A 24623-nucleotide genomic window follows, 5' to 3' on the forward strand; every position below is an offset into this window, starting at 1 on the left:
TTTTTTTTTTCTTTTCTTTTTATCATTCTGGGTAGTCTAGCACTAATTGAGCTGCTACAAGTAAATTAATCTCTTTCCTCTGGCACTTAGGCTTTTGTGCTGTGCTTTAAAATTGTACAACTGAAAGTTAAAAATATAGTCAAAAGAACTGTTAGTGAAATGTCAACATCATTTTATACGTGTGTATGACTGAGTACCATGTTTTTAAGCATAGAGTTCAACCAACACATTGCAAATTTTGTTCAGATTCCTTTACATTCCTTCTCTTGCCTGGAAGAAATTTAACAGGCAAGATGTTAGAACTCTTAATGTAATTTCCTAAGGAAATGTTAATAGGAATAGGCACAAAGGTGCAGAGCCCAAATGAGTGTTTTTAACAGGATCTTTGGTTAGTTATCCCCTAACTGTAATCTAGCATATCAGTTAATATAGTTATTTCATGGATATTCTTTTGTAAATCTAGTAATTTAAATTCTTTAGTGTTCATTAGTCTTAGTCTCTGATTTCTGAGGTTAGCCTGTTTTACTTAATGATTTGTATTATACAATTAAGCATTAAACGCATCCAAGATGAGCTATCTGTGCTGAAGACTAAAAGAGCTGATATTGCAAGTTAGTTTTGATTTTAGGCAGATGGTTACGTTAGTTGTGATAAGTGTTCTGTGACTTGTCTGATGACAAAATTGAGAAAGTTTTTCTTTAGCTTAAAGAAAAAAGGTGGAAATACATTCGTTTTCTGCTACTGTGGAAGTAAGTTGAAATTATAGTTTTAGTACTTTGACTTTTACCGATTAGACATTATTCAGACTATGGACTGTGCACTGAGCTTCTGGCTAAGATCATATGGAAGACAGGCAAAACACTTAAAATCTGTCTTAGCTCTTTAATATTATCTCAACTATGCAGCAAAGGCAATATTACACTCAAGTAAGAAAGTCATAAAAATATAAATATCCTAATAACCAAGTAGCAACAAAAGACTGTTGTAAAACCAAAGGTTCTGTTATATTAAAGCTCTTGCAACTCAGGTTGAGTTAAACCAGAAGCCTTTATATCCCCCATGTGAAAAGTCTGATTGTATTGTGTTGATATGCCTTGTTGATAGTAAAGATATCTTGATAAGTTTTTAGTTTTCCAGTGGGTAGGTGGAATGGTACTACTTTGAAGTGATTAACATTTAAATTAGATCCTTGTATGCCCTAATATATTATAAAGCAAAGTCAGATGCATTTTACTTGTAAACTATAGGATGTTTACATATAAACTGTATATAATTCAAATTGCAGTTATAACTCATCATTTCCTCTTCCCTTGAAAATATTCCTTAACAACAAAAGCCCCTTCATAATTTGGTCACAGCTGGTCTTTACATTTTACATTAGTCTTATAAGTCACCTCTGATTTACTTTACCTGGTAGACCTGAGTTAATCCATTTTCCTTTTTATTCATTTCCCCTTTACTTACTGAAACTGTGCTGTTATTAAAGAATTTAGTAGGCTCACAGTAGCTTCAACATTCTTTTTTTTTTTTTTTTAATATCCAGAAAGAGTCCCAGACTCTCCAGAAAATGAGCTGAAATCCAGATGGGAAAACCTATTGGGCCCTGATTATGAAGTAATGGTATGTGAAAACTCTCTAATAAAAAACACAGGTCTCATTTCATGTCAAGTTCCTAGCACTACAATTTAAAGAAATGGGAAAGTCAAAGAATAGCAAGCCTGCCTTTATTTTTTCCTTCTTGCCTTTCTTCCCTATTGGATCAATCAATCAATTTATTTATTTATTTATTTTTATTTTTTTAGCATTTTAAACTATAAGAACAATTAAGGACTGCACACAAGCTTCAGTTACAATTACCAGACACTCAGTTCATGTTCAAACCATTTAAGTCAACAATAGGCAGAAAAATGTTAGAGAGAGGGCTTGCCTTTAAATTTATAACCTATATCAGCTGCTTAAAATTGCTGGCGTCTTTATGATTGCTTTTATGATCTGTTTGTTTTATTGTACACTGAAAGGGCTGTGGATATTAGTCCTATGTTTCACAAAGAATCTTACAGTTTTATGAGAAAAATGAAAGAATGATTATCAAATGTATTTGGAAGAACAGGAAGTAATTTAGGTTAGGTATAAGTTTATAGTGCCAGTGATCCATTAGACTTCCTTTCACCTGTTATTAGATCCCTTGAATAAGGGATTGATTACATTTCCCCATATGAATCCACATGAAAGCAGAAAGCTGTGCTTAGAAAAGCCTCTACAGTGTTCACCAAATGCATTAGTAATAAAATATTCTTTTAAATTTCTATTGTCATTCACATTTTCTTACATATGTTTATCATTAGTACTTGGGGATTTTTTTTTCTCATCTTGGTTTAGATTATTCAGCCATTATGTATTGTTAGAAAATTTCCAATGTCATTAAGATGACTCAAAAATTTCATTCTTTCTCTTCTTGCTAATTTTGTGCTTGTATGTCAGTTCTTAAGAACTGCTGCTTCTCTACTTCATAGATTTTGAATACTGTCATTAGGATATCACCTAGCAAATGACGTTTTCTATTGTCCCTAGTGGTTTGATATTCAAAGTAATTTGGTATACTGACATTTACAAATGGCTAGTTTTGTGATCGGCTCTTTTTTATTAAGATTTTATCCTCCTTCTAACCACTCTTTCAAATTTCATTTATCACATGGTGAGGTCATACCAGAGGGCCTAGAAGGAGGAGACAGAATTTGGAGTTGGAATTTGGTTTCTTTTTTTGTTTTTGTTTTTGGAGGCTGGCCTGTGTGGGGATCCAAACCCTTGACCTTGGTATTACAACACCCCGCTCTAATCAACTGAGCCAGTGGGCCAGCCCCTTGGAGTAGGCAATTTAATGTCACAGCTTATTCATTAAAATTTGTAGCTTGTTTTCTGAGGAATGAGGGGCAGAAAGGAGAAGCCAAGCAAGATGGATGAATGAATGAATGCATTTACTCCAATGTTTCCTATTTTACTTTCTTCCAGGATCTTCTCATCTGAAATGTGGTACTTTTAGAGACTTTAGTTGGATCATTGTTTAACTTATCCCCTCCCTCCAGATGCATCATATTTTATTAACAACTTACAGATGCAAATCATCAGTAGAGTACTTTTGCTTGCAAGGAATTCACTTCTGTGGATGTCCACTATTGAAGCTCAGAACATTAGTTTTAGGCCAGGATTAAAAGCTTTAAGTCTTCCATGAACTTCCCAGCAGGGACAAGGTCTTTCTGTTTGTGTCTATGCCAGCTATTTCTCCTGGGGAAATGGTTTGAGCTTGTTGTGGAAAGTCAGATGCTTCAGTTTTCCAAATTCGTCTGACTTTATTGACCTTTCAAATTTTGTTTTAAGGCCTGAATTTGAAAGTAAAAATGACCATACTCTTGGTTTTTCAAAAGAGGAAAATTTTATGGATTCAATATAGTGAAGGATTGTATTAAAATCTTAGGAATCATGGAATTTTAAAAATACTATATATGTTTGCACATCACATTCTGTTCAACTTGTGGACAATTTAGAAAAAAAGATTGATGTGAAGAACAACAACAAAAAAGCAAAAGTACTCTGAAATTACATTATATGTTATACTTATGGATTTCAGAAATACAGGAAAAAGACTATGATGTAGGTCAGATGGAGTTATAAATATATAGGTTTTGCAAATATTTTCAGAAAACCTAGGAAGAAATAAAGTTATACTTTTACAAATATTGGAAATACTTTTCTTGTAAATTTAGGTTGCTACTTTGGACACACAGATTGCAGATGATGCCGAGTTGCAAAAGTATTCAAAGGTAAGCATTATTTTAAGAAATGTTACCAGTTTTTTATTGTTTGAAGAACTTTGCCTAAATTCTTGCCGAAGAAACTAAATTAGTGGTATAACCTCAAGTTTCCAGAATTTAGTCCTAGTTGTTTTCTGGAAATGTGATGCTTCTTACTATTATGAAAGATGATGTTTAGATATGCCTGGTAATGGTGTGGGATGCCTTATGTCAGTTCCAGAAGCCAAAAATTCAGGTTTGACTCCTTAGGCCACCTTAGAGGTAGTACGCAGAGCAATGTTGTGCAGAGTGCGTTAGATTTTCAGGTATCATAAGAAGTCCCTTTAAAAATGTTTGGTAAAAATCAAGACCAGGAACATAGACTTTAAAAAAGTCTTCAGATCCAGATGTTCAAGGACAGAAAACTGGTTTATCTTCTAAGTATATGCAATGGTTGTTCTTGAACTTCAAACGTTTTGGGTAAACTTTATTTTTAATGGCAAAATGCCAGAAGGTAACTTTTATAGTTTTTCTGGACATTTTTAATGTCTTCTCAGTACAAATTAATTTTATAATTCCTATTCTAGATAATCAAAGGCCAGGGCAATTGAAACTTAGAGAATCCTTCTTGGTGGTTTTCTCAACAGATGAAAAGAAAGGAAAAGTATTTTTGCCAGAATAGTTTCAAAAGTCATATTGTAATCCCACATAGGGTGTAAGAGCTAAGCCCACCTTAAACTAGCCGTCACATGAAGTATTCCAATGTTTTCTGTGTCTCATGGGGGTTTCATAAGTTAACTCTCACAAAATAGAAAATAAAATAAAAATAAATAAATAAAAAAAAGAAGTTAACTCTCTTTAGATATTTCTACCATTTCCTTCCTATTATTTGTGATGAATATTTTTCTCCCATAATTTTATGCTATATGTGCCATTATTTTATAGGTTTGAGTTTTCAAGGCTGACACTGGAGAATATTTCTTTTCTTCTAAACTTACTTGAATTTTGAGTCACATAATTGCTGAGACTTACCTTTTTGGCCGGCTAACTAAGCTTTCCTCAGATGTGCAATGTGAAAGCAACATTGCACACCTTGTAGTTAATTTTGAATTATTTACAGTCATTTTTATATTATTATAGCATAGTCACTAATGACTAATTCTATCTAAATATGCTGAGAGGGATTTAATTCAAAATGAGAGTAAGAAATATAAATACTTAATCAAACTTTAACTCTTATTAGTTACTGCAGAGCAGTGTACTGATTACATGGACTCTGGAACCAAACTACCTGTGTGATCTTGGAAAGCTGTGTGATCTTGGAAAATTATCTAAATTCTATGTCTCAGTTTTATTGTATATAAAAAGAGTTTACTAATAGATTAGTACCTACCTCATGGAATTAAATATGAGTATAATGTGCCTAGAATAGTTGCAAGCACATAGTAGGCTGTTGTTATTATTATCGTTATCATACAAATCAATAATGCTTTTCCTTAAAATTGTTATTTATTTTTCACTAAACTCTTAGATATTGGATATATTCTATTTAACTGTCTTCCAGTTTTCTAAATTTTCTGTGCCTGATCTACTGCTAAAGCCCATCTATTGAGTGCTTAATTTTAGCTATTATATTTTTTTATTCTGGAATTTCCCATTTTATTGTTTATTTTATAATTCTCAGGTGAAATTTTTCATGTTAAAAAAAAATCTATACTTGCCATCTTTTTCTCTATTTCTTGAACATACTAACCATAGCTTATAAGGACTTAAAATAATTAATTTCAGTATCTGTAATAACTTTGGATCTGTTGTGTGATATTTTCTCTTGCTATTGTTTATTTGATTGTATCTCTCATCGTGCTATAATTTGATTGAATGTCTGATGTTATGTATGACAGCTATAAAAGGCTTCAGATGATGATGTTATCTCTGTCCAAATAGGTCTTACCCTGTTTACTAATAAAGACACTCGTGTGTGTGTGTGTGTGTGTGTGTGTGTGTGTGTGTGTGTGTGTGTGTATGGAGGGTGATCATCTCAGAGATGAGGCAGAGGAACAGTTCTGGTGAGGTTCAGGTTCCCTGGTTTGCCTTCACTCTCAAGACATAGCCTTCCAGGTATTCCACATAATAATCTGGACTGTTTACCAGTCTCCTCATCCTGGTGAGAACAGAGCTCTAATCCTATCTCCTTACACTTGGGGCTGCTGAAATCTTTGCTTTGCTTTTCAGAAGTTCCTTGATTAGCTTTTTAGCCTCCTACACCATATAGCTTTAGAATTCAGGAGATGTCCTTGGGAGGAAAACCTGCCCTGGATCAGGCTCAGCTCATTAGGCAGTTCAGCTGTAGTTGTCTGTCCTCCCACATTCAAAGCCATAAGACCCTGTATCATCATATTTTATAGTAAGTAAAAGACAGCCAGCAACAAAGGATAATAAGCACATTTTGTGTACATTTTTAAAGAATGTGATTCTCCTCCAAGCATATGTTCTCTCTCACCCTCACTCCCTAGTTCTCTGCCACCAGTCTTACTAATTTTATCTTCTTTCCTGTTAAATCTCTATGCAGTATGTGAGGGGTACTTCAAAAAGTTTGTGGAAAAATAGAATTAAAAGTTAATACGAATCTTTCCATGAACTTTTTTTTTTTTTTTGATCAGTAAGGGGATCGCAACCCTCGGCACCACGCTCAGCCAGTGAGCACACTGACCATCCCTATATAATCCGAACCCGTGGCCTCAGCGCTACCAGCACCACACTCTCCCAAGTGAGCCCTGGGGCCGGCCCTTTCCATGAACTTTTTGAAGACGCTTTGTATATTTGTACTCAGTAACTTTGGTATAAAAGGGTGGAAGGCTTTAGGTTGAACAGACTTTCAGAACCACCTTTATAAGAAACTTACCAGTACATTCAGCTGTTCATTTATTCACTCATTCATTCACCAAATATTTATTAATATCTACTCTATCAGGTCCTAACTGGGTGCTGGGGGTCTAGAAGAGAACAAAACAGGAAAAAAAAAAAAAATCCTTTGCCCTGTAGAATTTATATTTTGTTTTAGAACTTATATTTTAGAGACCAGAAATAAGCATGTCAGTTTTATAGTATAGATGATATATGCCATGAAGAATATTAAGTCAGGGAAGATGGATAAGGGCATTCAGGAGAAGAGGTGTGTTTGCAGTTTTAGATAGGTTGGTCAGGGACAGTATCGCTAAGAAGGTGACATTTGAGGAAAAACTTTAAGAGGTGAAATAACCAGCCTAACTTTTCTTCTACCTAATATGAACCTTAAAACCTATGTTGTAGAAGATTGAACACAAATACATTTAATATATTTAATTAATATAGCTCAGTGCCAACATATACAAAATATCTAATAAATGGTGGTTTTGTTTCCCAGTTGTATGCCTCCAGTACTTTTAGACTCTGACCTTTCAAAGGCCCTTTTCTTTTAATATGCTATTTAGAAACATTTAATTATTTAATTGAAATTATGTTGTAGCAAGAAGTTTTTTTGTTTTTTTTATTCTTGCACTGAAAGAAAAAGTCATCCATAATTGCATTTTTCTCTTTTCATATTTAGTTGTTGCCATATGTTTATATATTTGTAGTCAGTATACCCATCCTTTTGTGTAGTGTGTGTGTGTGAGAGAAGAGATGTATAGTTTTTCCACATAACATTATCATACATTTTAATATTTTTCTACAGATTTTTTTATAAATGTCCACAGAGTATTGTTTCATTTCCATAAGCTATAATTTTTAAAATCCCCTTATAATTGGAAGATTAGGTGTTAATTCAGTAGCACCTCATCTCTCCCTACTGTACATAAAAGGGACTTTAATTAGCCAATCAAAACCCATTTTACAGATGAGGCTACTAAAGGCCACATGAGTTGAATGACTCACCTCAAATTACACAGCTAGATAGTAATAGAGGCAGGTTGCAGCTTAGAGTGCTTTTAATCTTTCCTGAAATATTTACTGAGCTCCTCTTCATTGCCAGACCCTGTGCTACCATCTGTGGGAAGCAAAACAGAAACAGTCCTTGCTCTCGTAGTGCTTAGATCCTGGGCTTGGGTAGGGGCATGATAATAGAGTAAAAAAATAACTTGATAATATAGTTGTAGATTGTAGGGAGTGCTGCAAATGAATCAACAGGGTGAGTAGAGCATAACTGGGGGAGGCCACTCTGAAGAGGGAGCCAAGGAAACCTCTCTGAGCTCAGGCTGGATGTCTAACAGTGCAGTGACCTGGGGGAACAGGTGACCAGCAGGTTCAGCAGTCCTGTTGTGTGTGGGAAAGGAATGGCATGTGGGAGGAGTGGAAGTTGCTTGTTTCAGAGTGTCTGGGTCAAACTAAGTGAAGAGCAGAATGTTGTTAAATGAGGCTGGTGGGGAAGGCCAGGTGCTACAGAGCTGGAGAGCCATGATGACATTCATGGACTTTATCCTCAGTTCCGGGTAACACCAGTGAAAGGTTTTAGGTGGGGCAGTGTCATGATCTGAGGTCAAGGCTGTAGGTTTTTCCTCTGTCCCATCAGCTTTCTGACTAAGAAAATCATGTTTCATGGCTATTGCTGGTGTTTCTAAGGGTCTAGCTGTCTTTAGATGGTTGCCTCTCCATGGCCACCACTGCTGAAGGGATTTACCACCCCAAAACCACCACTCTTGACAGGATGATTCAAGAAGCATCTCCATATGTTATGGGCTAATGTTAATAGATAAGGCTTTCTTCTGAGGTGGATGGAGTTGTGGGGAAGAGGGATGTGGAAGCTACTTACAGTGGCTTAAGCATTAGCTGCACTGCTTCTAGGAAGCTGTTAATCATGACACAAGAACAGTTTTCCCGCATCTGGGGAGACTTGCACTTTTAGGGATGGCTTTCTTGGCAAGTGTTTACTATTAAGATAATCACAGCTCTATGAGGGAGAAGCATTAAGCTCATTCTATTGACCTTTCTGCTGGCCATTAATTGTAATACAAATTGAGCATCAGTAATGTCCCTGGTATGGGAAACAAAAACCTAGGTTCTGTTCTCTGGTTTTGACAAAACAGATTGACAGATTTCACTTTATTTCCCTCCTGAATTATATTTCCCGAGCCAGAGAACATTAAAATTTGGTCCCCCCTCCCCCACTCTGTAATGAGCAAATATAATTCTTAAGGCAGTGGGATGTACTGGGTTCTCCAGGAGTTGTGGTGGGTGTTACCATGGGTTACCAGGGCTAGTTCTTTACTTTCAATACATTTTCTTTTTTATTTCTCACAATAATCTTATTGGTCCACAAGCATTTCCTCTTTCCCATTTTTAATATGGGAAAATTGACAGGCAGGTAAAGTAACTTGCCCAAGTTACTAGTAACTTGCAAGTAAGTGGTAGAATTAGGAAATAAATCAAGGGTTATTTGGCTTTTAAGCCTGCTCTATCCTTTCTTTTCTTTTTAATTTTTAATAGATAATAGATGGGCAAGACATCAAATTCAGAAGGTATAGAAGTACATACTGTGAAAAATATATTTCTCTTACATCCCAGTCCCCTTGCTCTTTTCCCCAGGTGTAACCACTGTTACCAGTTCTCAAGCATGGACATTTATACTTTTGCTTCTCTGTTTTTGAGTGGAGAACGTAAGACACAGAACCAAATAACTGTTGCAGCAGTGGTTACCTTCTAGGGAGAGTGGCATAGTGGAAACACCGAAGGAGCTTCTTCAAAATACACGTGCCTTGTTTTGTTCCTCCTGATATTTTGATTTATGTGGGTTTGGGGTGACGTCACCAAATTTTGATTTTTTCCTTGCCCCACTCCATTGAGAATTATTGTTTGGGTATTGCTAAAATGCCTAATATGTGTTCAAGGAAGGAGATATTACTTCTTCATGACAGATGAAAGGGCTTTATTGGGAGGATGGCACTTGACTGTCCTCTGAAGAACGGATTTTTTTTGGTTTGGTTATTTATTTTAAATTTTTATTGAATTATGATTGATTATACATATTTAGGGGGTTCGACGTTGACATGTTGATCAAATCAGTATTACTAGCATATATATTGTTACAAATTGTACTTATTCTTTGTGCCCCTTGTCCAATTTCTCCCCATCCCCCTCTCCCTCCCCTCTCCCCCCTCTAATTGCCCTAGATTTCTTCTCTCCCTCTGAAAAAGTAATGGTTACTCTGTTGATTTGTTGCCTAGATGATCTGTCCAATGCTGAGAGGTGTGATCAGGTCCCCCAATATTATCATAGAGCAGATGCTTTTTCTGTCACTCTGGAATAGACTTTGTGGAGAGAGAAATCCTCTTCTTTTCTTTACTTCTGCTGATGACTCTCCTTGTGTCAATGCACTCCAGTAGCTGGCAGACCATCTGTGTGGTGGTTGTGGCGTCTAGCCAGTTTCGTGGCAGCCATGGTTGCTGTGGTGGGCCACCCACATGCAGGTGATGTTTTTGGCATGCTCCTTGGCGCTGGCAGTGTGCCTGGTTGTGAGAGGGGGTCTGGTCCCTGGCTCCATACCTCAGGACCCCAGGCGGGCCCCAAGGCACTGGTGGTGTGCCTGGGCCAGAACTAATTTTTTGACTTTTGTTACTTCTAAAATGGGGGAGCTTCCTGTGGGGACCAGTACTTGAGCTGTATGGCTTAGCTAAACTGCTGCTTTGCTGCTGATTCCCTAGGGAAGGCTTTTTGTGCAGTTCAGGTTTTAATGGTTGACTTTATAGGTACTTCCGGCTCTCTAGAGACTCGGTGCACCTGGGTTGTGTAGAAACTCTGGTCTGGGCCTGAGTCTTTTCATCAAACTGTACCCCATGCAATTCTGTATTCCTGACCAGTCTCTGCACTGATAGGGGTGCTGGTCAGCTGTCCTTGCTGTGCCCCAGTGTTCTCCTGTTGGGCCCGTCTCACCCACTGCCCATGCCGCAAACTTCATATGGAACAGGCTGTGCACCTGTCCCTTCCAGTGACTCACCGGCCTCTGAGCGGCTCCTTTTTTCAGTTGTGGCTCCTTGCTCCTGTGGGGGTCCACGGGAACCCTATTAGTGGTCTTGCTGGCCTGGGGGCCACCAAAGCTCTCTTCTCCCTTGCTACTACCTCCAAGCAACTTTATCCAGAGGGCACAGCTGTGGCTTTTGCTGGCTCCTGCTTCGTGCTCCAGCCTTAAAGAGGCCGGGGCATGAAATGATCGGAGTGGTTTTTTCTTTCTCTCGCTGTGGCTTATCTCACCTTCATGCACTCCATAGGTCTCTCCTCTTCTTCCCCTGAGCTCAGTGGCCCCAGCTTGGCTGTTGCTTTTTTATAGTTGTAAATTGGTTGATTTGTGGGAGAGAGTGACACAGGGGACTGTCTATTCCACCATCTTGACCAGAAGCTCTTGACTGGATCTCTGAAGAATGGACTTGGACAAATGAGTACAATGAATATTCCAGGTGGAGGAATTACCACGAACACAGGTAGGGAGAGAGTCAAGTACAAAGAATTAGGTCAGGTGTCAAAAACTCAAATATCACATGGCTCAGGCAGGTAACATAAATGATATCTAAAATGATAGATGGCAACTTATGCTTGGAGTTAAGTGACTGAACAGAACTTTGAATATACTACTGTACAACAGAGTACATATTATATATTTCTTGAATATTCAGAATTAAAATTTTCAAGGGATGAGAAAAACAAATATAAATGAAGCTCTAATGGATTGATTGGTTGTTTTGCCTGACCCCTAAGTGAACACAAATACTACTGTACAACAGAGTACATATTATATATTTCTTGAATATTCAGAATTAAAATTTTCAAGGGATGAGAAAAAAAAATATAAATGAAGCTCTAATGGATTGATTGGTTGTTTTGCCTGACCCCTAAGTGAACACAACTAACTTTGGAGGCCATTATGCTTGTGGTCATTACTTTAAAACTCATAGCCTCGGTTTTGGACAGTTTGTTTTTTATTTATGGGAAATTTGGTAACTCCCTAATCTTTAAACCTAAGTGGCTGTTTAATGCTTTCACTTTGTGTGTGTGTGTGAGGGATAGACAAGAACCAATCATGAAGTTCTGTTTTATTTTGAGTTCAACTTTTTTAGACACCTCCTCCCCCATCCCACTGTCACTTCTTGGAGCATTTCTTTCTAGAAGTTTTTTCTCCCATATGATATGAAGCCATATCATATATATTCCCACTTGAGCATTTTGATGTCTCATTTTAGTATCCTAATAGTAGAGCTTTTAGCGAAATGAATGGGCTGTGGTTTGATCTCTTTTGATCTTCATCATTTTAGCACTGACAGTAAATCACACAATGGTCACACTTCCCTGGGATGCATTTCCTTGTATCCTTCACTTGTCATATCAGGAGCATGAAAACCCTACTGCACAATAACTTTGTTGGTTTAAATAGGACCCCTCACAAAGTGCATTGAATAAGCATAAGAAAGCATGACACACGGCATATGTGAAGGCATCAATCATCTGCTGCACCCCCTCCTGTCATTCTAGCAGTTTCTGCTCTCTGCTTAAGAACTCAGAATACCTAAGGGGTGGACAACTGAAAGAGACAGGTGAAATGGTTGATCTGTTTAGTTGCTAAGTGCAGCTGGGACAGGTAATTAAACAGGCCTGCTCCTGCAGAGAAGCCTGCAGCAATGTAACATGAAGTCTCAGAAACCCAGCTGTATTCAGATTTAGATTCAGAACTAATATTAGGTAGACCTCCTTCAGATTGACAGATTTTGTAAACATCATTTCTGGTTTATTTGTTCAGCATGATTGAAAGTGAAGCATGTGTATTTTGTTCACAATTTAAGTTTTCTGATGAGCGTGTGGTGGTTACACATATCTGGGGGAATAGCCTAGAAAGGGTATGGGCCTGCCCTGGAGGACAAGGGATGAGCCTCTGCTGATCTTCAGTGCTCCAGCCCATTCCTGATTTCAGCTGTTCTACGGAGGTGGGAATGGGGTCATTCATGTGAATAGGTCAGGATTCGAGGGGAGAGTGGAAGGGGATATTGGAACCAGTTTCCTCCTTAACCCTATTATCTCTGATGGAGGTGTAATATTATATAAATAGAAAAGATCTCTCTGTGTGTACAGCAGTGTCTTTGTTTTAATTTAGGCACTATTTCTGTACAGAAATTGTTGCCACCATCTACTCATTTGCTCATACCACATATTTAGCAATTATCCTTTTCACTTACCTCCCATAAGACATCCTCTAGCAGGCCTTTTGTATGGCTGATGCTTATCATTTAACTCTCACCTTAAATGTCCCTTTCTCCATGGAGCCTGCTCTGATCAGATTTCCAGAATGGCCTCCACCCACTTGAGCTCTTACATCATGACCTTGATTAGTTATTTGTAGCACTTCATCATGCTTTGTAATTACTCATTTGTTTTTCACACACACATTTTCCTTTGATGCATTTCTTTGTATCCTTTATCATATCAGGATCATGATAATGAATGCTGCTGCTTGTTGGTTGATTATTATTTGTTTGCTTGTGTCTACTTCCTTGCTTGTTTATTGTCTCTGCCACACTAGATGTTAGTTCTATGAGGGCATAAACTGTTTCTTTTCTTCACTCTATATTTTCAGTTCATATTTCAATGCCTTGCACATAGTTTACACCCTGTAAATATATACTGGTTATCATGTCCATACTAGATTGTAAATGACTGGTATGCGAGTAAATGTCTAGCTCTCAGGAAAAAAAAACAAAAAAACCAGCCCCAATTTGTAGCTCATACCATTATCTGTGGTGTAAATACTCCTACCCCATAGATTTTAAGCCACCAAAATGACATCAGTGATCAGTGAGTCAGGAAGCAATGTTTAATTACCTGTTCCAGCTGCATCTAGCTAGTAAACGAATCGTCCAATTCATCTGTCTCTTCCAGTTGTCCACTCTTTCGTATTCTCTGAGTTCTTAGAGAGTATTCCACCATATGGATATTATAGATATAAATCACTTCAAGAGCATAGATATTAGTAAAGTGTAATGAAAGATAATTAGGAAGTGATGGAGTTTGAGTACTTATTACATTTATTTTTAATATTATTTAATTGTACTTTATATAATTTAATTTTTGATAATGGCTGTGTTTAACAACTGGCTTGCAAAATTTCTGAAAATTGAACAATCTGCTCTCACAAGTCAGTGCAACAAGCCAGCTTCAGCACCCACTGGAGATGACCTGTGGCTGGATCCACTGACAACTCTCTGCCCTGTATTGTTTGGCTTCTAAACAAAGGAAAGAAGACAGTGGCAGGGACGGGTGGGTAAACTGTTCTTACAAAAACATTTCTCTGAGAGTTTTTGCTACCCTCTATTACATATACTACTAAAGAAAATAACACTAATGTCTCCTTATATCTTGATATACATGATGTGGTACAATGACTAGGCCAATGAGGTGGCAGCAATGAGAAATGAAAAAATCAGAGAGTGAACAGGAATAAAAACAATTTAAATCTTAATCCATAGAGAGTGCAAGAACATCTTACTGCCAGAGGTGGTTGTAGATCCTAAAGTGCTTAGTGGTAAAGAGCACTTAATTTTCAGAAAATTTTCCCAGGGCCAGAAGTCTCTCATGCCTATTTTAAATCATTGAGGTCTTAGTCAGCTGGACTAGTTGCCACTTCACATTTGTCCGCTTGTCTGTAGTGCGACGGAAATGAGTCCCAGATGGTGTCTGAAGCAAGGCCTGTGGAACTGTGGGGACTCAGAGCAGATGACTGGGGGGAGATGACAAGCTCAGGGATAGGGGATAATGGGGAATAGGAAAATTGAGGGAAAGAGCCACATTGTGGATGAATTGCCACTCTATGTGGGGACTCAGAGCAGATGACTGGGGGGAGATGACAAGCTCAGGGATTGGGGATAATGGGGAATAGGAAAATTGAGGGAAAGAGCCACATTGTGGATGAATTGCCACTCTGTGTAGGATTTTCTCCTTATATAGTTAGAGGTGGCCCTGGTATTTTTAAGTAAACAGGCTATCGATATAGGAAATATAAATCATAATTAGTACCATTTACACATTTGAATTTATACAGCCACAGTTGGAAATCATTAGCTCCATCTTTGAAAGTCAGGGGATTGGAGTTTGGTGAATACCCTTGATCTCTGTAGCCAACAAAGATGAATGCAACTCGGATGCTGTTTACTCTGACATTGGCTAGTTTCTCAACCTTTGACTCGTGTATTGGCCCTTATATTCATGAATTCTTATAAACCAAAAGAATCAGTCCTAGAGTGGATAATGACTGCCTTCCACCAAATTGGAAATGTTCTCACTTAAGTTGACTAGATGGAAAAAGATGTCTTGAGCGAGGTGCCATCTTCCACAGATTAATTTAAATAACATTTAAGGAGCCCATGTTTAGGGCCTGGTACTGTTCCAGGGCCTGAGGTTATAGAGATTAAAGATACAGACTGTGCCTTCAAGTAGGGGGCAAAGTGAGGGGGACAGTAAGAAAAATAAGAATTCTAAACACAGTATGTTGTGAGTTATTGTAAAGATGTGCACAGGGTGGTCTCAAACCCCTCGGGGAAGCACAACTCACAGCTTCCTGGAAGTGACACTTCGTTGGTATAGAAGTGTGAGTGGGAGTTAATAAGGTAATAAAGACAAGTTAGGATGTTCTGGAGAAAAGTGAAACACAGCATACAACTGGGAGCTATAGGAAATGTGGGGTGCCTAGAGCTTAGAATCGAAGGCAGGACTTTGTGCAGCTGTCTCTCCATTCTCAGGGAATCCAAAAGGAAAAGAGGAGTGAGAATGAGAAGATCAACAACTTCACAGTTTTGCTTGAGGCTAGTTTTCTCATTATTGTCCTCTTTTGAGGATGTTGGTGATCTGATTCAAGAGGTGGGGTTCTCGTGTTACAGTCATACTTGATGGGGGATTAATAGCTGGATGTGTCCTGGTTGTTTCTGATATCATTGCTCTGTGTTTTGCTACAGTTGCTGCCTATTCACACTTTAAGACTTGGTGTGGAAGTGGATTCCTTTGATGGGCACCATTATATCTCTTCAATTGTTCCTGGTGGTCCTGTTGATACACTGAACCTCCTACAGCCAGAGGATGAGCTTCTTGAGGTAAAATTTATGGGGGAAGAAGGACATAAAGCAGGAATTTTTAAATTCTGTGAAAATGTGTTCTCATCAGAAATCCACTGAGTTACAGTGTCACCAATGCTCATGTAATATGAGCCATTTAGATTCAAAAATACCAAGTTTTTTGGAGGACAAAGGAAGTAGATATTATGCTTTCAGTTCATTTTTCCCATCTTTTGGAGTTCCTGAGATATCCTTTTGAGTGTTTATTTAAATGACTGAGAAAGAAGTCTGATAGCATAATTGGTATTTTTTTAGCAAAATTTTTTTTTAAAAGGATCTGATCCCTGACCCTTGTTGAAACATGTAGCACCATTTATACGCAGGTTTTGTTGACTATTTCTAGTAAGGATTGGAGCGTATGCATAGTTGACTGGTTTTCAACTCCTGGGGACTTTTCCCTCAGACTGTCAGCTTTAGTGGGCTTGCTTGGACTCTCCAGCCTCTTTTCATTCACAGCGGTTCTAGAGCACCTCTGCTTTGAAAGGACTTTCTTGAGAGATTTTGTTAGATTGAAAAGTTCCATAGAACACAAACAAAACAAACTGAAAGTCCTAATTTTACAGATAAGAAAATAAGGCACTAACTTCCCCAACTTTACACACTGAATTCGTTGTAGAAAGATAACTTTAGTTAGTGTTTCCTAACTACCATTTCATTGTTATTTTCAAATACGTCGCTCTACCTCCTAAGCCCCTAAAAGAGATGTAGGGAATGGTCAAACAAGAAGACTGCACAGAAGAGGTTTCTCCCAAGAATTAGAAGCCACAATAAGCCCTAGATTGGATTTAATAGAATTAACTTAGTAGCCTCGGCCAAGATTAGAATTTTATGGGCTCTCATTTTAGAGACTTTTCTAAAGTTTGTTTGCTCAAATTCAAAAGACAAGGATAGCGAATTCAAGGATAGTGGAGTACAATTCTGTGTACTTCAAAAAGTTCATGGAAAGATTTTATTATCTTTAGATTCTGTTTTTTTTTTTTTGTCTTTTTTTTCCGTGTCCGGCAACGGATTGCAACCCTCAGTGTCGCCCCCGTACCGGACCGGGACCGGCAACGGGATCGCAACCCTCGGTGTTGCCCCCGTGCCTCGCTCAGCCAGTGAGCGGGAACCGGTCTGTATGTGGGATCCGAACCCTCGGTGGGAGCGCCTCCGCGCTTCCCAAGCAGCGCACTAGTGCAGTGCGCCACCGGGCCGGCCCTAGATTCTGTTTTTTCCACAGACTTTTTGAAGTATCCTTGTAGGTTTTATGTTGAGTGCGAGTATCTAACCACCTCAAAGAGTATGTTGAGAAGAATTCTGGGTTGAATTTTGAGCTTGGAGAAAAGTGCTATGACTAGTAATCAAATTCTGTTATAAGAATGGGAGGGCAGGGTGTTGGTGTCCTATTTTAAGATGTAGTAAGTTGCTTCTTTTTAGGGCTATTCAAGGGAATGGTATTGGGGTGCTTTTCACAGATTAATGCCCTCAGTTTTACTGGATGACTTAGGTTTTCTTTTTGGTGCTGAGAGTATGTCTTCCTCTTGTGATTGGCAGGGCACCAGGCACAGCTTTATGGATATCACCCTGGATAATATGTAGATTGGAGACCATTGTTATAATATGTGGTTATTAAGTATTGAGAAATGAGATATATTTGTTTGGGAGTTGTGGAGATATGAGTAAAACTAATTTAGTTCATTTTTTTTTTTTTTGGTGGTAAAACATACGTAATGTTTACCATTTTAACTGTTTTTAAATGTAAAATTCATTGGCATTCAGTATAAATCACTGCGAGTATGTGGTAGGTACTAAAGAAATGTTGGAGTAGAGCAAGCATAGGTGATCCCAGCCATCAACTAAATCTTCTGTGCTTTAGCCGAGATTAGAATCCCATGGACCTACCTACCACCTTGTGATAGAATGTGATATGATAAGGTAGCATGAAGATTTTTTGAATTCTTATATATGGATTTCTAGTGAAAGAACTTGGGATAAAGAAGCACAGGTTTGAAAGTCAGAAGAGTTGCTTTGGGTTCTGAATTTGCCACAGCTCAGCCATGTGTCCCTTGGCATGTCACTTAACTTTTTTGAGAATCAGTTTCTTCATCAATAAATGCCTACTTTATTATATGTTTGTGAGGACTTAGTGAAATATCATCCATGTGAACTATAAAGCATTATCTCACTGTCAAGTATTGGTAATATTATTACTACCAGAACATCATTTTAACAAGCTTTATGGGCTGGGCTGAGGATTGAATGTGGTAATGTAGTGGAACAGCACTTGTGTGATATTCTGTACTCTGGAAGTGTGTACGTGTCTGCGTGCATTTTCTCATAAAAAAATTCCAGATATTTGAGACTTGGCAGCACCTAAAAGGGTTTTAGTTTGAAGGACCTCAAGAAATCCTGAAATCTAAAATAAAAATTGTCTTCTTCTGACTAACCGACTATAGAAATAAAAAATCTCTGTAAAGTTAGCCAAATAAACTCCTGAACTCAAAGTGTGTGTGTGTGTGTTTAATGTACTCCTAAGAGTTTAAAACCAGAAACACAAATATGCTTTGTGTGTGTGTGTGTGTGTGTGTGTGTTTAATGTACTCCTAAGAGTTTAAAACCAGAAACACAAATATGCTTTGGGGTTAGAACACTGTGCCAAATCTCAGCCCAGAACAGCTATTTACAGCAGCCATAAATCCCCCTAGATAGGAAGGAGTTGGTAATGGGAAATGTGACCAATCCCTTTAGCGATAGAGAGTAGTGAGGAGGACTACCAGGCACTGCTGTAATAATTGGAGACAATTCAAATGAATAAATAATAAGCTAAATAAATATTTAAAGTTACTCCAAGATAAAAACCTGAAAAGTGACTTTCTAATTTGTTGCAGTGAATCACAAACTAATACTCATGTATGGGTAGAATTCCTGCTTTGATTGTATTCAGCTTGCTTTTCTTTTTAGTTTAAGTTACTTACCATTAAGGTGGTTTTAGAACTTTCTTAGCTTGTGGCACCAGTTAGCACTGTGGATGTGGTGTGACCAGTGATGGGTACTTCCCTGCGCCTGCTTGTGTAGAGGTTGACTTGAAGTTCTTGTAAGGAAAAACCTTTCATCTGCTGCTGAACTTGCTGTTCTCTGGATCCCTTCAGCAGACATAAAGTCTTGGGAGATGACATTTACTTTTCTAGTAGGGCTAGCTCCCTGAAGTGCATGTGGGTCTCTACCATGTGGTGGTTTCTTTGTAAATAATTAAGAGGCAGGGAGATATATGTGGCCTAATGGCTAAGTGCTTAGTATGTTACAGGCTTGAGAGTGTCCCAGGGATGGTTGAATCAAGGCTCACCCTGCTGCAAATGGGATGCTTCCAGCAACCCAGCGTCCTCTTATTTTCTGCTGCAATGACAGATTTGTGGAAAGGCTACTGCCAGTTATCTGAACATTAGCACTACACTTGACAGAAATTAATGCCAGACTAGAAATATCTTTAAAACTAATAATGCTGCTAAAACCCTCCCAGGAAGGTAGGAGTCAGATTTGAAAAGATTATTTGTTGCTTGGCGTGTGTTCAGGCCTCAACTTTTTGGGAGCAGCCTCTGATCATCTTTTAGTGATCTGTGTTAGTCCATTTCTGTTGCTAATAGCAAAATACACTGAACCAGGTAATTTATAAGAAAATGAAATTTACTGCTCACAGTTTCAGAGGCTAAAAGTCCATAGTCCAGGGAACACATCTGATGAAGGCTTTCTTTGGTGGTGACTTCAGTGATGGCAAGGAATCATATTGCAAAAATGACAGAGCAGAGATTAACCTCTTCATGTGCTCTCCTTTTAAGGCCCTCAGAATCATGCCCCCAACCACCATTATTAATCTGTTTGCTATGGCGTGGTGCTACAATCTAATCACCTTTTCAAGACCCCACCTTTCAATTACCATAGTAGGATTTCCCACCCTCAACAGTTACAGTGCGAATTAAGCTTCTAATATACGAACTTCAGAGGACACAATTCAGTTAATCCACAGCATTGCATCCCTGGCCCCCAAAGTTTATGTCCTTCTCACAGGTAAATACATTCATTCCATCCCCAAAGTCTTAACTTGTTTCAGCTCAAAAGTCCAAGTTTCAGAGTCCCATCTGTGAAATCAAAACAAGTTATCTACTTCCAAGGTACAATGGTGACACAAGCATAAGGTACATATTCCCATTGAAAAAGGGAGAAATAGGCCAAAAGAAAGGGTTAACAGGTCCTAAACAAGTCCAAAACCCAGCAGGTCAGGCATCACATCTTACAGCAGATGAATCATGTACCTTGACTCCATGTTTGACATTCTCTGCATGTTGGTGTGGGGGTTGGGTCCCCAAGTCCTTGGGCAGCTCTGTTCCTATGGCTTTCCTGGTCTCAAGTCACACTTCAGCTCTCCCAGGCTGGGTTTGCATGCTGGTAGCTCCACAATTCTGGGGTCTCCATGGTGGTCCCACTCTCATGGCTCCACTAGGCATGGCACTGATGGGGGTATTCTGCTGCAACTCTGACCCCACATTTCCACTCAGCATTGCTCTAGTGAAAACTCCATGTGGTGAATCCATGCCTGTGACAGAGCTTTCCCTGGGTCCCCAGCCTTTTTCATACATCCTTTGAAATTGGGGTGGAGGCTCCCAAGCCTTCACAGCTCTGGCATTTTGTGAGCCTGTAGACTTAACATCACGTGGACATTGCCAAGGCTTCTGACTTACATTTTTCCGAAACTGCTGGTCCAGCCACACCTGGGGCCAATTTAGCCATGGCTGGAGCAACCAGAGCGGCTGAGGTGCTGGTGCTGGAAGCAGCTTCCTGAGGTGGCCCTGGGAAGCGAGTCTGTGGAGAGTGTCTCGGGCCTGTTTTCTGATACTATTTGGTCTCCCTAGGCCTCCGGGCCTCTAATAGAAGGGTTGGCCCCAGAGGCTTCTGCAATGCTTTCAGGGCCTTTTGCCCTTTCTCTTGATAGTCCCCTTCTTTTGTACTAATCTTAGCACCATTGCATTTTTCTTCTGAAAATGCTTTCTGCTTCTCTACCACATGGCCAGGCTATAAATTTTCCAAATCTTTATGCTCTGCTTTCCTTTTAATTGCACATTCTGGCTTTATGTCATGCCTTTTCTACCATAACTCAGTATAGGCTGTGACAAGTAGCCAGGCAGGTTCCTTAATGCTTTACTGCTTAGAAATTTCTAATGCCAAATACCCTGGGTCAGCACCTTGAGGTTCCATATTCCATAAAGCTTTTGAGCATGAAGAGAATGTAGCCAAATTCCTTGCCAGTTCATAGCAAGGGTGATCTTTGCCCCAGTTTCCAGTAAGTCCCTTCTCATTTACATCTGAGATCTCCCCAATATGGCCTTTACTGTCCATATTTATATCAGCATTTTGCTCACCACCATTTAACCAATCTTTAAGAAGTTCCAAACATTTCCTGCTTTTCTTCTAAACTCCAACCAGCAGCTAGGCTTTTTCTAGCCTGCTCAAATTCTTCCAGCCTTTACCCATTACCCAGTTCCAAAGCCACTTCAACATTTTCAAGTATTTGTTATAAGCAACACACCACTTCTCTGGTACCAGTTTTCTGTATCAGTCCATTTCTGTTGCTTATAACAAAATACCTGGAACTTGGTGATTTATAAGAAAACAAAATTTTTTTTATTTTTATTGAATCAAAATTGATTATACATATTTTTTTGGTTCAACATTGAGATATGTTGATCACATCAATATTACTATCGTATATATTGTTACAAATCGTAATTATTCTTTATGCCCCTTGTCCAATCCCTCCCCATCTCCTTTTCCCTCCCCCCATCCCCCTTTAAGTACCCTAGATTTCTTCTCTCCTTCTGAAAGAATAATGGTTACTCTGTTGATTTGCTGCCGAAATGATCTGTCCAATGCTGAGAGGCATGATCAGGTCCCCCAGTACAATCATAGAACAGATGCCTCTTCTGTCACTCTGAAATGGGCTTTGTGGAGAGAGACATCCTCCTCCTTTCTTTATCTCTGCTGGTGACTCTTTTGTCAATGCACTCCCGTGGGTGGCAGACCATCCGCGTGGTGGTTGTGGCATCTAGCCATCTTTGCAGCAGCCATGGTTATCATGGTGGCTGTGATGGACCACCCACGTGGAGGAGATGATTTTGGCATGCTCCTTGGTGCTGGCAATGTGCCTGGTTGTGGGGAGTGTCCAATCCTTGGCTCCATACCCTGGGACCCCAGGCGGGACCCAAGGTGCTGGTGAGGTGTGCCTGGTTGTGGGAGGGGGATCCGGTCCCCTTCTCCATACCCTCAGACCCTGGGCAGGCCCCGAGGCACTGGCAAGGTGTGCCTGGTTGTAGGAGGGGGGTCCGGTCCTCAGCTCCATACTCTGGGACCCTGGGCACACGGTGAGCCTTGCTCTTCTCAATGCCCTGGGTCCTGGGGCAGGCCCCAAGGCGCTGGTGAGGTGTGCCTGGTTGCGGGAGGGGAGTCTGGTCCCCTTCTCCATGCCATAGTTCTCCGGGTGGGCCCCAAGGTACTGGTGTGGTGTTCCTGGTTGTGTGTGGGGGGTGTCCAGTCCCCGGATCCATGCCCCTGGACCCTGGGCAGGCCCCAAGACACTGGCACAGTGTGCCTGGTTTGGGGAGGGGCATCCGGTCCCCTTCCCCATGCCCCGGGTCCCCAGGTGGGTCCCAAGGCACTGGCAAGGTGTGCCTGTCTGTGGGGGGGGGAGGTCCGGTGTCCAGCTCCATACTCTGGGACCCCAGGCAGACCCCGAGGCACTGGCGAGATGTACCTGGTTGCATTAGGAGGGTCCAGTCCCCTTCTCCCTGCCCCACTCCGTGCCCCAGGTCCCTGGGTGTGCCCTGAGGTGCTGTCAAGGTATGCCTGGTTGGTGGGGGGGCCCGATCTCTGGCTCCACACCCCAGGACCCTGGGCAGGCCCTGAGGTTCTGGTGCGTTTTGCCTGGTTGTGGGAGGGGGGGGTCCAGTCCCTTTCTCTATGCCCCGGGTGCCCAGGTGGGCCCCAAGGCACTGGAGAGGTGTGCCTGGTTGTGGTGGGAGGGTGTCCAGTCCCCTTCTCCCTGCCCAACTCCGTGCCCCAGGTCCCTGGGCGTGCCCTGAGGTGCTGTCAAGGTGTGCCTGGTTGGTGGGGGGGCCCGATCTCTGGCTCCACACCCCAGGACCCTGGGCAGGCCCTGAGGTTCTGGTGCGTTTTGCCTGGTTGTGGGAGGGTGGTCCAGTCCCTTTCTCTATGCCCCGGGTGCCCAGGTGGGCCCCAAGGCACTGGAGAGGTGTGCCTGGTTGTGGTGGGAGGGTGTCCAGTCCCCTTCTCCATGCCCAGACCCCAGCCAGCCCCAAGGTGCTGGCTCGGTGAGCCTAGTTGCAAGAGTGGGGGTCTGGTCCCACTGTCCATGCCCCAGGTCCCCAGGTGGGCCCTGAGGCTCTGGTGTGGTGTACCTGGTTGTGGGAGGGGGGTCTGATCCCCTTTTCCATGCCTCAGGCACCTGGGTGGGGCCCTGAGGTGCTGGCTGTGGGAACGGGGTCCAGTCCCTGTCTGCTAGCCCCAGGTCCCTGGGCCGGCCCCAAGGCATTGATTGTGTGCCTGAATATGGGAGTGGGGTCAGTCCTGGCTCCAATCGTTGGGTTCTTGGGCGGGGCCCCGAGATGCTGGTCGTGTGAGTGGTTGTTGGCTGGGGTCCTGCCCCTGGCTCCATGCCTCATGTCCCCTAGTGGGCCCCAAGGCATTTCTAGTGTGCCTGGGCCAGAACTAATTTTTTGTCCTTTGCTTACTTCTAACATGGGGGAACTTCCTGTGGGAACCAGTACTTGAGCTGTGTGGTTGAGTAAATTGCTGCTTTGCTGCTGTTTCCCTACGGAAGGCTTTTTGTGCAGCTCAGGCTTAGTGGTTGACCTTATAGGTACTTCTGGCTCTCCAGATACTTGGTGTACCTGGGTTGTGTAGAAACTCTGATCTGGGTCTGAGTTTTTTCATCAAACTGCACCCCATGCAATTCTGCATTCCCAACCAGTCTCCTCTGAGTGGTCCTGTACTGATTGGGGGGCAGATTGGCTGTCCTTGCTGTGTCCAAGTTTTCTTCCGCTGGGCCCGTCTCCCCCACTGCCCATGTTCCAAACACTTCCCATGGGATGGACTCTGAGCCAGTCCCTTGCGTTGACTCATCCGCCTCTGAATGGCTCTCCTTTTTCAGCTGTTCTGGCTCCTTGCTCCTGCATGTGTCCACGGGAACCCTGTTAGTGGTCTTGCTGACCTGGGGGCCACCAAAGTCCTCTTCTCCCCTTCTGCCTCCTAGTAACTCTATCTAAAGGGGACAGCTGCGGCTTCTGCTGGCTCCTGCTCCATGCACTCCAGCATTAAAGCGCTGCAGCCCGAAAAGCTGAGAGCAGTTTTTTCTTTTTCTTTCCGTGGTTTCTCCTGCCTTCATGAGTTCCATAGGTTTCTCCTCCTCTTCACCTGAGCTCCAGTGGCCCCAGCTTGGCTGATGTTACATTTTTATAGTTGTAAATTTGTTGATTAGTGGGAGAGAGTGACACTGGGGACCGTCCATTCTGCCATCTTCACCGGAACTCCAAGAAAACAAAATTTGACATAGCCCAGCAGCTGGGTCTCAGCCCAAGGCCTGGAGGGAAGTGCCCACAGCCCAGCAGCTGCCAAGGTGAGCTGAGACCTGTGTGGCACCAGGGCCCAGTCTAAGGTCCCTGGGGAAAGGGAAGTG

General features: G+C 41.1%; 1 protein-coding gene across 1 annotated transcript in view; it reads left to right on the top strand.

Moving 5' to 3' along the window:
- Positions 1–24623, top strand: part of INADL (InaD-like (Drosophila)) — a gene marked incomplete at its 3' end in the record, with an annotated part of 165617 nt that overhangs the window by 40967 nt on the left and 100027 nt on the right. The window contains exons 12-14 of the mRNA XM_008584873.1: positions 1544–1620; positions 3762–3818; positions 15749–15883. Coding sequence (XP_008583095.1) covers positions 1544–1620; positions 3762–3818; positions 15749–15883 — 269 coding nt within the window. The remainder of the gene's footprint in view (positions 1–1543; positions 1621–3761; positions 3819–15748; positions 15884–24623) is intronic.

Source organism: Galeopterus variegatus, unplaced genomic scaffold (assembly GCF_000696425.1).
Source record: "Galeopterus variegatus unplaced genomic scaffold, G_variegatus-3.0.2 Scaffold3395, whole genome shotgun sequence".
Classification (NCBI taxonomy): Eukaryota; Metazoa; Chordata; class Mammalia; order Dermoptera; family Cynocephalidae; genus Galeopterus; species Galeopterus variegatus.